Here is a 13,013-nt window from a genome sequence, read left to right on the forward strand (position 1 = left end):
TTTACCCACAAGTCCTTATATCATACATCAATGTATAATATAAGTAGCTCAGGTTCACTCGATAAAATTCCTTAAATCAGAGCATATTCCGCTATTAGATTTAACAATATTATATGTCATATATTGATATTCTATGTCATTGGCGATATAACACCATTTATTCCTTTTATATTTTTGTAGGAAAATATTTTATTTATAAAATATCATAAAATTTACGTTGGATAGTCATCACAATCAATCCACAACCTAATCGTAAAATAAAAAACAAAAACACAATTTTAAGTAAAAGATACGCTGAATGAATATAATCATATATATATATGCAACAACAATATTAACATTAATTAACAATAAGGTTTTAGCTTCTTGTTATTTTTTTTCCATTTTTGACAAACAATAACGCTAGTGAATTAAATTGTTAATTATTAATGAAGATGATCGAATCTCCACTACCAATACACGTTATAATTAACTTTCAGTAAATATCACAAATTGACTTTATAAATTGAAGTTTTACCCATTTTCTCCCCTTTATTTTTTCTTTCTTTTTGGGTAAACGAAGTTTTACCCATGATTGGTTGGTCAGACAAAGAACGTGGAAGTCGGAGCAAGTGCAGCAATGGTCTCCCCCATACGTACGGTAAATTTATAATTTTTGCAAGTACAAATTTACCCCAAAGACGTGATTTTATGTGAACGAGATAAGATTTTAACCCAGGAATTCGGAGACAGTTACACGTGTCGAAGACACAAGTGATGTGGCTCAAACGTTGGAACTGGTCCAAAGAGGTTTTGGTTGACCAGTGTAGCCGGTAAACCCCCGCCAGTTACCGGTCGGCTCTGAATTATGGGGACGAGGTTCAGAACTTTATATAAACAGTTTCGGGGGGTTTAAGAAACAAAAAAAAAAAAAGTTGGGTGGTTTTTTTGTTGAGGGGCGGGGTTTTGGTGATCCGACACAGACAGACCCATTTCCGTAGGTGAGAATATTTGTGTTTTTAGACACGGATTATTGTGGCCTTTTTGTGAAGAAACAAGTATAATTCTCTCTTTTGGTGCGGAGTTTTTTGTTTCGTTGATGAATTTTGAATTGGATGGGTGTTTTTCTTCATGAAAAGGAAAATCCAGATCAGATTTTTGCATTTATTTTTTGTAGAATCTAGGATTTTTGTGTGCGTTAAATATTTTGTTTAATTTTGTTTTCTCTGATGTGTTTTTGTGTGTTTGCACATTTGAATTTCTTGGAATTTTTGTCTTCCTCTCTCATTTTAAAATATATGAATTCTACGGAAGTCTCTCTCTCACATATAAATATGATTTTCGAGACCTGAGCCAAAGTTGGCTAAAACAAGAAAGTTCAGATTAGATTATAATATCGCTCATCATATAAAAGATATGTATATATAATTTTATGATCTGCCATTTAACATTCTGTCAGGGTTTAACATTCTGGTTTCCCGCTGTTTTATTAAAATATTTACATCAATATATATTTTTTATTGTTGTTTGAATACGAAAATGGTTTTTGCAGAAACTGAGGTTTCCAGATCAGGCTCAAGTTATTATATTATTGTACTTCGAAATGGAGGTTTTCCAACTGCCCTTGTACCTGTAAGCCTTCTTCACCCTTTTCAACTGTCAACCTTCTTTTCTGCATTGATGCATTTGATTTACTTTTATTTTTATTTTTTATTTATGTATTATAGGATTATATTTATGTCCTATATTTAATCCTTCTTACCATTCCTTGGATTTTGACGATCGGTTAGTATTAAATAACATGTTTGGTCAAGAATTAAAACTGCATTGAACCTGTGAAATGCTAAAAAGTTAGAGGCTAAATTTGATTAATAACCCCGTGGTAATAGAATAGTTGAAAGATAGTACTGTTGTAAAAAATATTAGACTCTAAACTTCTGTAGTGAGGTTTGTTAGGATTTAGGTCTAAAATTAAAAGTTTTGTTAACTCTCTGTTAATTGTAAGCACGTAAGCCTTACATCTGACTAAAAAGATAAAATTAGTCTCACATGTAAGTTTCACGTGTTAACAAATAAATGAGAGTTCCATTTTAGCCTCACATGCTCACTTGCTAACAATTAATGGAGAGGTGTAGGAATTTAGAATTTTGGACCTAAATTCTAACGGATTTCACCACGGAGGCTATCTTCTGACTACCTATCACCACGGGACTAATAATCCAATTAGGCCAAAGTTAAATGAACAAATTCCCAGAGTAAAGGAGAGGAAAGCAGGAAAACTACATTTGCTTGGACAGAATTTGTGGAATTTATTGACTGTGATCTTCCGTTGTTAAATCTGTTGAATTGTGCTTTTCTTGGTTGAATTGGTCCCGAAATTAGTCTCCTGTTTGTTTCAGAGCTCAATTTGGCTTTAAAAAGTTGGGTTTTGCAGCAATTGGTACAACCAGGAGCATATAAGAACTTATCTACATTATATAAGTGTTGTTAAAGGAAGAGTATGATTCGTTTGATATATTTGTCTTAGTGTTCTTGGTCAATTTCCTCTTAAACTGAGACGATATTGGAACGTCACAAAAACCTGTGCCTATATTGGGAGTGTTATATGCTGGTCAACTTGTGTGGTCATTTTTCTTCTGCACATGCATTTGATGCAGGAATTTCCTGGCTGCTAATTTGCTACTTCTCTTGTCTCCAGTTTCTGTATATATCATGATTGAATGCAGATGCGAATATCAAGTCATTACGCTTATCAATGTTTTTTTTGATCGTATTGCAGCGGTGGTTGTTACTTTTAGCAGATGACTCTTTGTACTTGTTATGAATGTCTGAGATATGGTATTGCAGCGGAGGTTGGATTATGGCTTCAGTGGCTACCGGATGCCCGAGGTTCCTCGAGCTTCTAGATCAGCTAGGGTAAATAAAGGCTCCCATGACCCATTTTATGGTTTTCTATTGGCAATTTTTTTCGTGTGTATAAGGAGTCCTGATCGCATTTTTCATTATTATCTTTGTTTTAGGGGAGGGGACCTATCAGGAAGAAACTTGAGGCCAATCAGATTCATGCGTTTGAGATTTTGGCTAGTGTAGCCGGTAAATTATTGCAGGAGAGCAAGGATCCTCCACCGACTAATGATTCTTGTGGAAAGGACCAGCATTTCAAATTTGGCGGTATTACTAAAAGCGAACAACAGGATAAAGGAAGCTTGTTGAAGGAAGAACCTTGTGAGTTGGGAAGCTGTGATGAGGAAACGTTTTTATACGTGCACGGGTTGCAAGAGCGCAGGAAAAGCTATACGTTGAATGGGGTTTCACATTCTCAGGAAGATTTTAGTTATGAGATCAACTCGGTGTCAAAAAGCCTAGATTCAGAGAGGATCAATTTTGGTAAGGGATTGGGTGCGGTTGATAGCAGAAATTCTTGTGGAAGCTATTCTAACAAAGTAGTCGATGACTCTACCCTATCTGGAGATTCCATTGCAGAGAAGCCACAGGGTCTACTTAAGAGGAAGCGAGTGACTGAACCATCACAGAATACGAGTATAAAGGAAGAAAGAACCGAGTTTCTCGGCAGTTCAGAGGATGTAATGGAAGTGGAAGAAGGGCCTCATGTGCTGGTCAGTTCTAGACATGATGTGAAGACTCCGTTTTCAGGGGACTGCAAAAATCACGGTCCTTTTCTCTGCCATTGTGCTAACATTAGAGTAGTTAATAGAGATGATGACGAAAACACCATGACAAAGGAATTTGAACATCCACCAGACGACGGTGATAAGAAATTAACAAATCTGGCTGCACCCTGTCATGGTAATCGGCTTTACAATGCACTCTTGTTTTAAATGTAACATAGGCTTTAGGTTCTATGGTAGCAATTGATGATCATATCAATGTTCTTGGCTTAGGGCGGAAACTCTTTTTCTTGTGTCCTTTTATTTTAATGACCACACCTTTCTGGATTTTATGTTTGTATGATAAATAATAGCTTTGATACCGAATTGATGTTTTCAGATGGGAAAATAAAGCAAGCTAACTGTAACTGGAGAACTTGTTACGCACACCAAAGGTCACAAAAGATATATCCTTTCAAAAAGAGAAAGTTCTTTAATTGGAGGCCACTCGCTACATCTGATAGAGGGTGTAACTGTGAAGGCATATTTAGCTCTCCTGACAAGATACTAAATGGTGACAACTGCTGCGCAGGTTAAATTTTTCATGCTGTCTGCTTTCCGTTTTCTGCCTATATGTAGATAATGATGTATACTCTCCGTTTACGTTAAGTTAAGGGTTTAGATTTTAGGGATATATTCGAGTTTGGCTTAACAATCCTAGCTTTTGAATGCAGCAGTTGGATCATCCTCAACAACGGGTCAGCAAGTACCTCCAAAGTCTAACGATTGTAATGGTAAGAATGTCTGCAATAAAATTCTACAACATATTTGTCATTTTACTTTATAATTGTCGTGGACACTTCTTTCTTTTGTTGACCAGTGAAGCTTAGCATTAAATCCTTCAAGGTTCCAGAGCTCTTTATTGAAGTTCCTACAACCGCAACTGTTGGTTCGTTGAAGGTTTGTATTATTGCCTTTTTTGATCTGCTGATGCGTCAATTTTGCTTCCATTTTGTTCTCTAGGCCTAGTTCTGTCTTTTGAGGGGATGTGGGTGGTTAAAAACACAGTGTGGTCTTTCCAATTTCATATGCAACATCAGGTCAAATGAAATGTGTTACACCCGAGCGATTGAAGGTTACTTCAATTTATGTCATACAATTTTTCAACATTATTTTGATACTTCTTAAGCTGGATAAATTAAGCATGGCTGTCATAGATGATTTGGTTGATTGTTATTTCTTACACCGAGCAAGGTTGGTTAGGTGGAGTGTATAGTTTCAGCCCTGGTTTTCTACTTTTGGGAGCACTGGTAGCAGAAGTAAGGAGGCATTTTGCTTTTTTTGGTAGTTCATAGCTGGAACTTAACTATTAAGTTATGATTAAGAAGATGCAGAAGGTATGCAATGTTTATCTATCTTAAAATCTTTCCGTTTACGTAGTTGATGAGGCCTCTTAATTGTGTTGGGGAAGAAAAATAGATCCATTATAGGGTTCAAGATATCTCATTCAATCATTTTGTCTAGATTTAATTGGTGATATCTGATTAGGTAATTTTTCTGCAGAGAACAGTAATGGAGGCAGTAACGTCTATACTCGGAGATGGATTACATGTTGGCATCCTGGTCCAGGGAAAAAAGGTCAGAGATGACAACAAAACTCTACTTCAGACAGGGATTTCTCAGGATGACAAGCGACATAATTTGGGTTTCATCTTGGAGCCCAAACGGGCAAAGCTTACATATCCTCCATGCAGTGAAGATCCATCTTTGGTATCTGGCAGATCTCAGGAGTTAACCAGGTGATCACATAATAAGTGTTAACTTATGAATTGAATCATCATACTCGTGCCCCAGTATGGTAGCTCACACTCGCAATTACTTCTAGTTTTCGAATCTTAGGTTTAATCTCGTTGCTTATATTTATGCGAGTATGTTTTTATTGTCAGGCATTCGGCATCTTTGGTGTCACAACCTGGGACTTCAGATGTCTCGATGAGTCCTCCAGTACTAAGTTTGGGTGGCTGCATTGAAAGAGACTTCAAGGAAGTTCCTTCTCTTGCTAGTACCTCAACTGACAAAACCCTGCCAACATCCCAAGCTCTCGTCGCAGTTCCACCAATTAGCATGAAGGCATTGGCTGTGGTTCCTTTTCATCGGAAATCTGGGCATCAAGAGTATGTACAGCGCCGAATCAGGAGACCTTTCTCTGTTCCAGAAGTAGAAGCATTGGTTCAGGCTGTTGAGAAACTCGGAACGGGAAGGTTGGCTTGAACTTTGATTATACTTTGCTACAGTTGAGAAAAACTAGTACCATGATGCAGATTGTGAGAATTTTCTCCGGTTGCAGGTGGCGCGATGTTAAGTTGCGTGCTTTCGAAAGTACAAAACATCGAACTTACGTGGATCTGAAGGTGAGTGTTTTATTTGATAATTGTTTAGCAGAAGCTTAAATGGAATGGCGTTCAACGCTGTTGTCATCTCAACAATATTTGGAAAATTGGGATGGTGCAGGACAAGTGGAAAACATTGGTGCACACAGCGAGGATCTCCCCGCAGCAAAGGAGGGGAGAGCCGGTTCCACAGGAGCTCTTGGACCGCGTCCTAGCCGCCCATGCCTACTGGTCTCAGCGGCACGCCAAGCAGCAGGTGAAAGCGGCGGTCTGAGCCCGAGGCTTTGTAACAGAGAACCGGGAAGGAGAAGGGTATGTTGTCTATTTGTAAAAATTACAGACAGAAAAATTGACATGTAAACGTGACCTGATGCAAAATGCTGTCTTAACTTGACCCACAAGACACCAAATCTTTTCGATCCCAATTAAGAAGTGTCTTGTGAGATCATCTTCAGTAGACATATCAAATAATTATTGTCAAAATTTTATTCGATCACTAATGTGGACAATTGAATATACATGTTATATCTTCTTTTCATACGTGCATTTGTCAAATATTTATTTTATTAATATATTAAATCTCAAGATTACAATAACTATTGAAAAATAATTTTTATTTTTCTTCTTTTTGGTTGGTGGTGAGACCCATGCATTGAAAAAATTAAATAAAAGCATTTGACACCTAAGAGCTTTGTGCTGCCAAAAAGGACAGCCAAAGGCAATGCAGTGAATCCATGTCAGCTTACATAACATTTTTGGTCAAAAGAAATGTTGCTGTTTTTTGTCCCACACGGCATTTCACGTCACATTTGAATGCTTTGACATGCAAAATAATTTGTTTTCAATTCAATCCACAGTTGATTTTTCAAAAGTTTAAGCGTTGTTTGTAGCCACATTTGGCTTGTGAATTATACCTTATTCTTAATGTTGTGACACGAGTCAGATGCCAACTTGCCACAATGGGTCACCAAATCACATGGAATATGAATCCTATCCCTCTCTTTCTCTCTCTCCCTAATAGTTAGTTTTGCCAAAGCCCTTTGGAACAATATTAACAAAACCATTTTTATACCAGAGTTGAAGAAATAATAGTTATGAGTTCTTCCTGCACCTGAAATTCAAGAGATATTCTCATTACTAATTCATCACGTGACAAGTTTTTATTGGACTAATGGTTCAAAATTTCAACATGTTGTAAGCATTGATTGATCGAGTAACGCCATGAATTGATTGCAACTGAAATTATGTGTTGTGTTTCATATTCTCAGTATTAGTGCATTTGAGGTTTTATCCAATTCCTAGTATCACTGCACTTGTGTTCCTTCTTATCCCAAGTATCAGCTGTAAATAAAAAAAGAAAATGAAAATGATAATCAGCGGCAGCTTTGCTTCTATCCAATCATAAATAGACACATGTCCAAATAATTGACATAGTAATCACACATTGAACACGTGTCCATTTGTGATTGGTTAGAAGCAGAAGTGGTTGTTAGATTTGCAGCAGCCAAGTAGTGTCCCCTTGCGAAGTGCATGTGCTTAACTTGGGTTGATCAATTAATTAAGCACTAATTGCAGCTAGAATTATTATTTAAATTGAGTATCAGGTAGACAGTTATGTATGGTCAGCTCTTACTACACTTTTTCTGCTAAAGAAGTATTATTTAAATTGAGTATCAGTTAGACAGTTATGTGTGGTCAACTCTTACTACATTTTTTCTGCTAAAGAAGTATTATGTATTTGATAAAGTACTAATCTTTTGGAAAGATGAACCTCTTCAGATCCGCTTTGTAGAGATTTTAGGGATCTTTACGTTCTAGCCGTTCAACTTGCACCGTGCAGCCAATTTTTGTCAGGTATTATTTGTGTTTAATTTTAATAAAAAAAATTAAATGATTTCTGACCGCACGATGCACGATGAATGACTAAGATATGAGGATTCCTAAAATCATCACAATTTGAATCCAGATGGGATCCAAATCCAATCTTTTGCATCTCCAAAACACAGTTAAATTTTTATTTTTCAACGAAATTTTTTAGTGTAACGGTCATACTGTTACATGGATATTATTAGTATTTTAGTATGTATTTACTATACTTAGTACTACAATTTAGTGATATTCTTCTGCACCTGTACATAAGAGATCTTAAATTCGAATTTTGTGAATGGCGAGTTTGATTTCAATATATTCTCCTCATTCCTTTGTGTAAATATATTTTTGTACAATGTTGCGTCCCAAACGTTTTTTTTTTTTCACTAGGTGAGGTGCTAAGGGATATTCCCAAGTTAGGTGAGGTGCTGGAGGTTGAAACCGATTCGAAAGGATTGGTTCAAATGCTCAACAAAGAGATCCAAGCTGATGTTTCTATGTAGGTCTTTTTGGTTGATATTTGGAATATGATGTGGTCATTCCAGTCGATGAAGTTCATCTTCACCCCTTAGCAATGCAATCGTGCAAGCAACCCATATGGTGCTGTGAATAGGCCTAGCAAACGGGTCGTGTCTGTCGTGTTTGTGTCGTTTTCGTGTAACACCTGTTATCTTAATGGGTTGTGTCGTGTCATACCCCGTTATCTTAATGGGTCCTTAATAGGTCGGATGACTTTATCCAACTGGTAAAGTGACCCGACCCATTAAGAAAAATATTTTTTTTTCTTAAATTTGCACATACCACACATTGCCACATCCATACACTACTAGTCTATTACAAAATATTAAATGTTCAAAGATATGCAAAATAAAAGAGTTTTTGTTTTCAAGGTTGTGAGGCATTTCTCAAAAGTTTAAACCTTGCCAATGGAACTCAAAGCTTGCATGTTATTCATTTTACAAAATCCTCAATTTTCATCAATCATCATGACATGAGATTTTGTGGTATCTACTAGTGTAAATATTTTAAATTGAAGATCAAATTCATTCATTGTATTCATATAAGGTCAAGGAGTGTAGCTATAAAAAATCATCAAAATCGGAGTTAAAATAACCTTTAAATCGTGATTTTTAGTTGATAACCGTCGAAATGTTTTGTCCCGTTACTTGATCTTTGAATGTTTGTTTTTTTTCAATTTTTGGCGTATGCGATCTTGAAGCATATACAAACAATTTTGACGGTTGGATCGTTGAAATTAGTTTTGTAGAATGTGTATCCCATCAAAATGATAGATTCACTAACACTTGGAGTTTATTTATATTTTCATTAAGTATAACATAAGATTTTGTGGTATCCACTAGTGTAAATATTTTAAGTTGAAGATTGAATTCATTCATTGTATTCATATAGGGTCAAGTAGTGTAGCTGTAAAAATTCATCAAAATCGGAGTTAAAATAACCGTTAAATTGTAATTTTTACTTGATAACCGTCGAAAAGTTTTATCCCGTTACTTGATCTCTGAATGTTTGTTTTTTGCAATTTTTGGCGTATGCGATCTCGACGTATATACAATCATGTTTGACGGTTGGATCGTTGAAATTAGTTTCGTAGAATGTGTACCCCATCAAAACAATAGATTCACTAATACTTAAGAGTTTATTCATACTTTCATTAAGTATAACATAAGATTTTGTGGTATCCACTAGTGTGAATATTTTAAATTGAAGATCGAGTTCATTCATTGTATTCATATAGGGTCAAGGAGTGTAGCTGTAAAAAATCATCAAAATCGGAGTTAAAATAACCGTTAAATCGTGATTTTTCGTTGATAAACGTCGAAAAGTTTTGTCCCATTACTTGATATCTGAATGTTTGTTTTCTGCAATTTTTGACGTATGCGATCTCGAAGTATATACAAACATGTTTGACGATTGGATCGTTGAAACTAGTTTTGTAGAATATGTATCCCATCAAAACAATAGATTCACTAACATTTAAGAGTTTATTCATACTTTCATTAAGTATAACATAAGATTTTGTGGTATCCACTAGTGTAAATATTTTAAATTGAAGATCGAGTTCATTCATTGTATTCGTATAGGGTCAAGGAGTGTAGCTGTAAAAAATCATCAAAATCGGAGTTAAAATAACCGTTAAATCGTGATTTTTCGTTGATAAACGTCGAAAAGTTTTGTCCCATTACTTGATCTCTGAATGTTTGTTTTCTGCAATTTTTGACGTATGCGATCTCGAAGTATATACAAACATGTTTGACGATTGGATCGTTGAAACTAGTTTTGTAGAATATGTATCCCATCAAAACAATAGATTCACTAACATTTAAGAGTTTATTCATACTTTCATTAAGTATAACATAAGATTTTGTGGTATCCACTAGTGTAAATATTTTAAATTGAAGATCGAGTTCATTCATTGTATTCGTATAGGGTCAAGGAGTGTAGCTGTAAAAAATCATCAAAATCGAAGTTAAAATAACCGTTAAATCATGATTTTTCGTTGATAACCGTCGAAAAGTTTTGTCTTGTTACTTGATCTCTAAATGTTTATTTTTTTGCGATTTTTAGCGTATGCGATCTTGAAGCATACACAAACAAGTTTGACGGTTGGATCGTTGAAATTAGTTTCGTAGAATGCGTATCCCATCAAAACGATAGATTCACTAACACTTAGAGTTTATTTATACTTTCATTAAATATAACGTAAGATTTTGTGGTATCCACATCCACTAGTGCCAATATTTTAAATTAAAGATCAAGTTTATTCATTGTATTCATATAGGGTCAAGTAGTGTTGCTGTAAAAAATCATCAAAATCAGAGTTAAAATAACCGTTAAATCGTGATTTTTAGTTGATAACCGTCGAAAAGTTTTATCCCATTACTTGATCTCTGAATGTTTGTTTTTTGCAATTTTTGGCGTATGCGATCTCGAAGTATATGCAATCATGTTTGACGGTTGGATCGTTGAAACTAGTTTCGTAGAATGCGTATCCCATCAAAACAATAGATTCACTAACACTTAAGAGTTTATTCATACTTTTATTAAGTATAATATAAGATTTTGTGGTATCCACTAGTGTGAATATTTTAAATTGAAGTGTGAATATTTTAAATTGAAGATCGAGTTCATTCATTGTATTCATATAGGATCAAGGAGTGTAGCTGTAAAAAATCATCAAAATTGGAGTTAAAATAACCATTAAATCGTGATTTTTCGTTGATAACCGTCGAAAAGTTTTGTTCCGTTTCTTGATCTCTGAATGTTTGTTTTTTGCAATTTTTTGCTGATGCGATCTCAAAGCATATACAAACAAGGTTGACGGTTGGATCGTTGAAATTAGTTTCGTAGAATTCGTATCCCATCAAGTTCAATGGTGTGTATATATATATTCATTAAGTAGATTTAAATTTATTTATTTTGTACATATAACACTTAAGAAATTGAATGGTATGTATATTTAAGCCGATCCAATGGTCACCAATTTTTAATATTTAATTTAATATATATATATATATAATTATTATAGTATATTTTTAGGGTTATAAAATTATAAAATTAATATTTTGCTTATCGTGTATCGTGTTACCCACGTGTATACCCGAACCAACCCGTTATCTTAATAGGTACTTATCGGGTTACCCGATAAGACCCGATTCGTTATCGTGTCGACCCGAACACCTGTTAATTTCATGTCGTGTCGTGTCGGATTATCGGGTCGTGTCAGGAATTGCCAGGCCTAGCTGTGAACATTTTGAAGCTTGGCGGGATAATATTTTTATTTTGTCCTTATCGTTAAAACTCAAAGTTTTCAAGTGCTTTTCATTAGTTTTCCTTTAATATAATTCTAACTTTCGACAAAAAAATGACAACTTCTATTAACAAATAGATACATGTGTTATAACATAAGTGAATTAGTAACATCACTTTACAATATGACGTACTGAAACTCTCTTTCTGATAAAAGTAAGACCTACTTGTATTATGAACTCTACATTTATCAGAGAGAAAGTTTAAACGTGGTTTCTCTCCTTAACATCACCCGTTCAGCTTTATCCTCTTGCATTTCCCTTTTTGTTTTTTGGGTAACTGCGTGATTGAACAAATCCAGTGGCGGATCTACAGAGGGACCTGGGAGGTCCTAGGACCCTTCGGCGACCCTAAATCCCTGTTAGAAAATTTCCGGGGGACCCCTCGAACACAAGGTTTGAGCTGCTGTGCAGGTTGCAGGTTGCAGTTGCAGGTAGCAGTGAAGAAGAAGACGCTGCGGGAAGAAGAAAGAAAATAGGGCTTTTTACCAATTGGTCCAAAACGGCTGTGTTTTGGCCCATTGTTTTAAGTATAAAAAAACAAAAAGGTAGACAAACGTTGTCGTTTGCCCTGCATGATGACTCAATATTGCTTTAATTTTAAAGCCCATCCCCCCTGAGCCCTTCCCCAAAGTTCTCTCTTTCCCTGCTGCTTTTCCCCCAATTCCCTATTATTTGGTTCCCTTTTTCCCCCCATTTCAAAACCCTAAATTTCTAATCTCACCCATGACCCAATCCCATATTATAATTACGTAAGTCCAATATCATATATCCACTTGTTTTAATTCTCCACTCCATCACTATTTGGTTCAAAATTCAATTAAGTTTTTTAGAATTCTAATCTAATCTCAATTAAATTATATTAGATATTGATGGAGATTTTTAGTCTATTATTGATATGATTGTTGATATGTTTTATGTTTGTATACTCATTTTATCATTGGAATTTAGATGGAATTTTTGTTTATTGGTTAATCGGTATATGTTTTGTGTTTTTGCTTAAATATGTAGTTTACAAATAAGAAATATGGAAAGATTTTTCCTTCCAAAGCCAATAGCACCATTTATTTGTTCTGGTAGTTCGAGTTCAAGACAAAATGAGTGTGACGTTGATTTTAATAATCTTGAGAGAGACCCAAGAAAAAGAATTCGAATGAAGGACTATTCTTCTAATATTCAAGATGAGGTTCAAAGAACATATTTGCAAATGGGACCTTGTAGGCCTACAAAGCATGAGTTCCCATACACTTTGCATGCAAAGAAAAAACGACGATTTGTTGTTTTGTGATTTTATAGCTTGTAATGTTGTTTTGCGTATGATTTTGAATGAAATGTATTAT

General features: G+C 35.1%; 1 protein-coding gene across 2 annotated transcripts; it reads left to right on the plus strand.

Moving 5' to 3' along the window:
* The first annotated feature begins 849 nt into the window (after positions 1 to 849).
* On the plus strand, positions 850 to 6,517 carry LOC126617600 (telomere repeat-binding protein 5-like). Of its 2 annotated transcripts, none has more exons than XM_050285619.1 (11): positions 850 to 980; positions 1,532 to 1,611; positions 2,759 to 2,895; positions 3,000 to 3,786; positions 3,988 to 4,179; positions 4,322 to 4,381; positions 4,468 to 4,547; positions 5,151 to 5,386; positions 5,534 to 5,848; positions 5,935 to 5,998; positions 6,099 to 6,517. In XM_050285619.1, the coding sequence occupies exons 3-11, from the start codon at positions 2,815 to 2,817 to the stop codon at positions 6,249 to 6,251; spliced, it is 1,968 nt and encodes a 655-aa protein (XP_050141576.1). In that variant the 5' UTR covers positions 850 to 980; positions 1,532 to 1,611; positions 2,759 to 2,814; the 3' UTR covers positions 6,252 to 6,517. The 2 variants fall into 2 exon arrangements, with proteins under 2 accessions (XP_050141576.1, XP_050141577.1); XM_050285620.1 differs by having other exon boundaries at positions 4,325 to 4,381.
* The last annotated feature ends 6,496 nt before the right edge of the window (positions 6,518 to 13,013 follow it).

Source organism: Malus sylvestris, chromosome 4, assembly GCF_916048215.2.
Source record: "Malus sylvestris chromosome 4, drMalSylv7.2, whole genome shotgun sequence".
NCBI classification, from domain to species: Eukaryota; Viridiplantae; Streptophyta; class Magnoliopsida; order Rosales; family Rosaceae; genus Malus; species Malus sylvestris.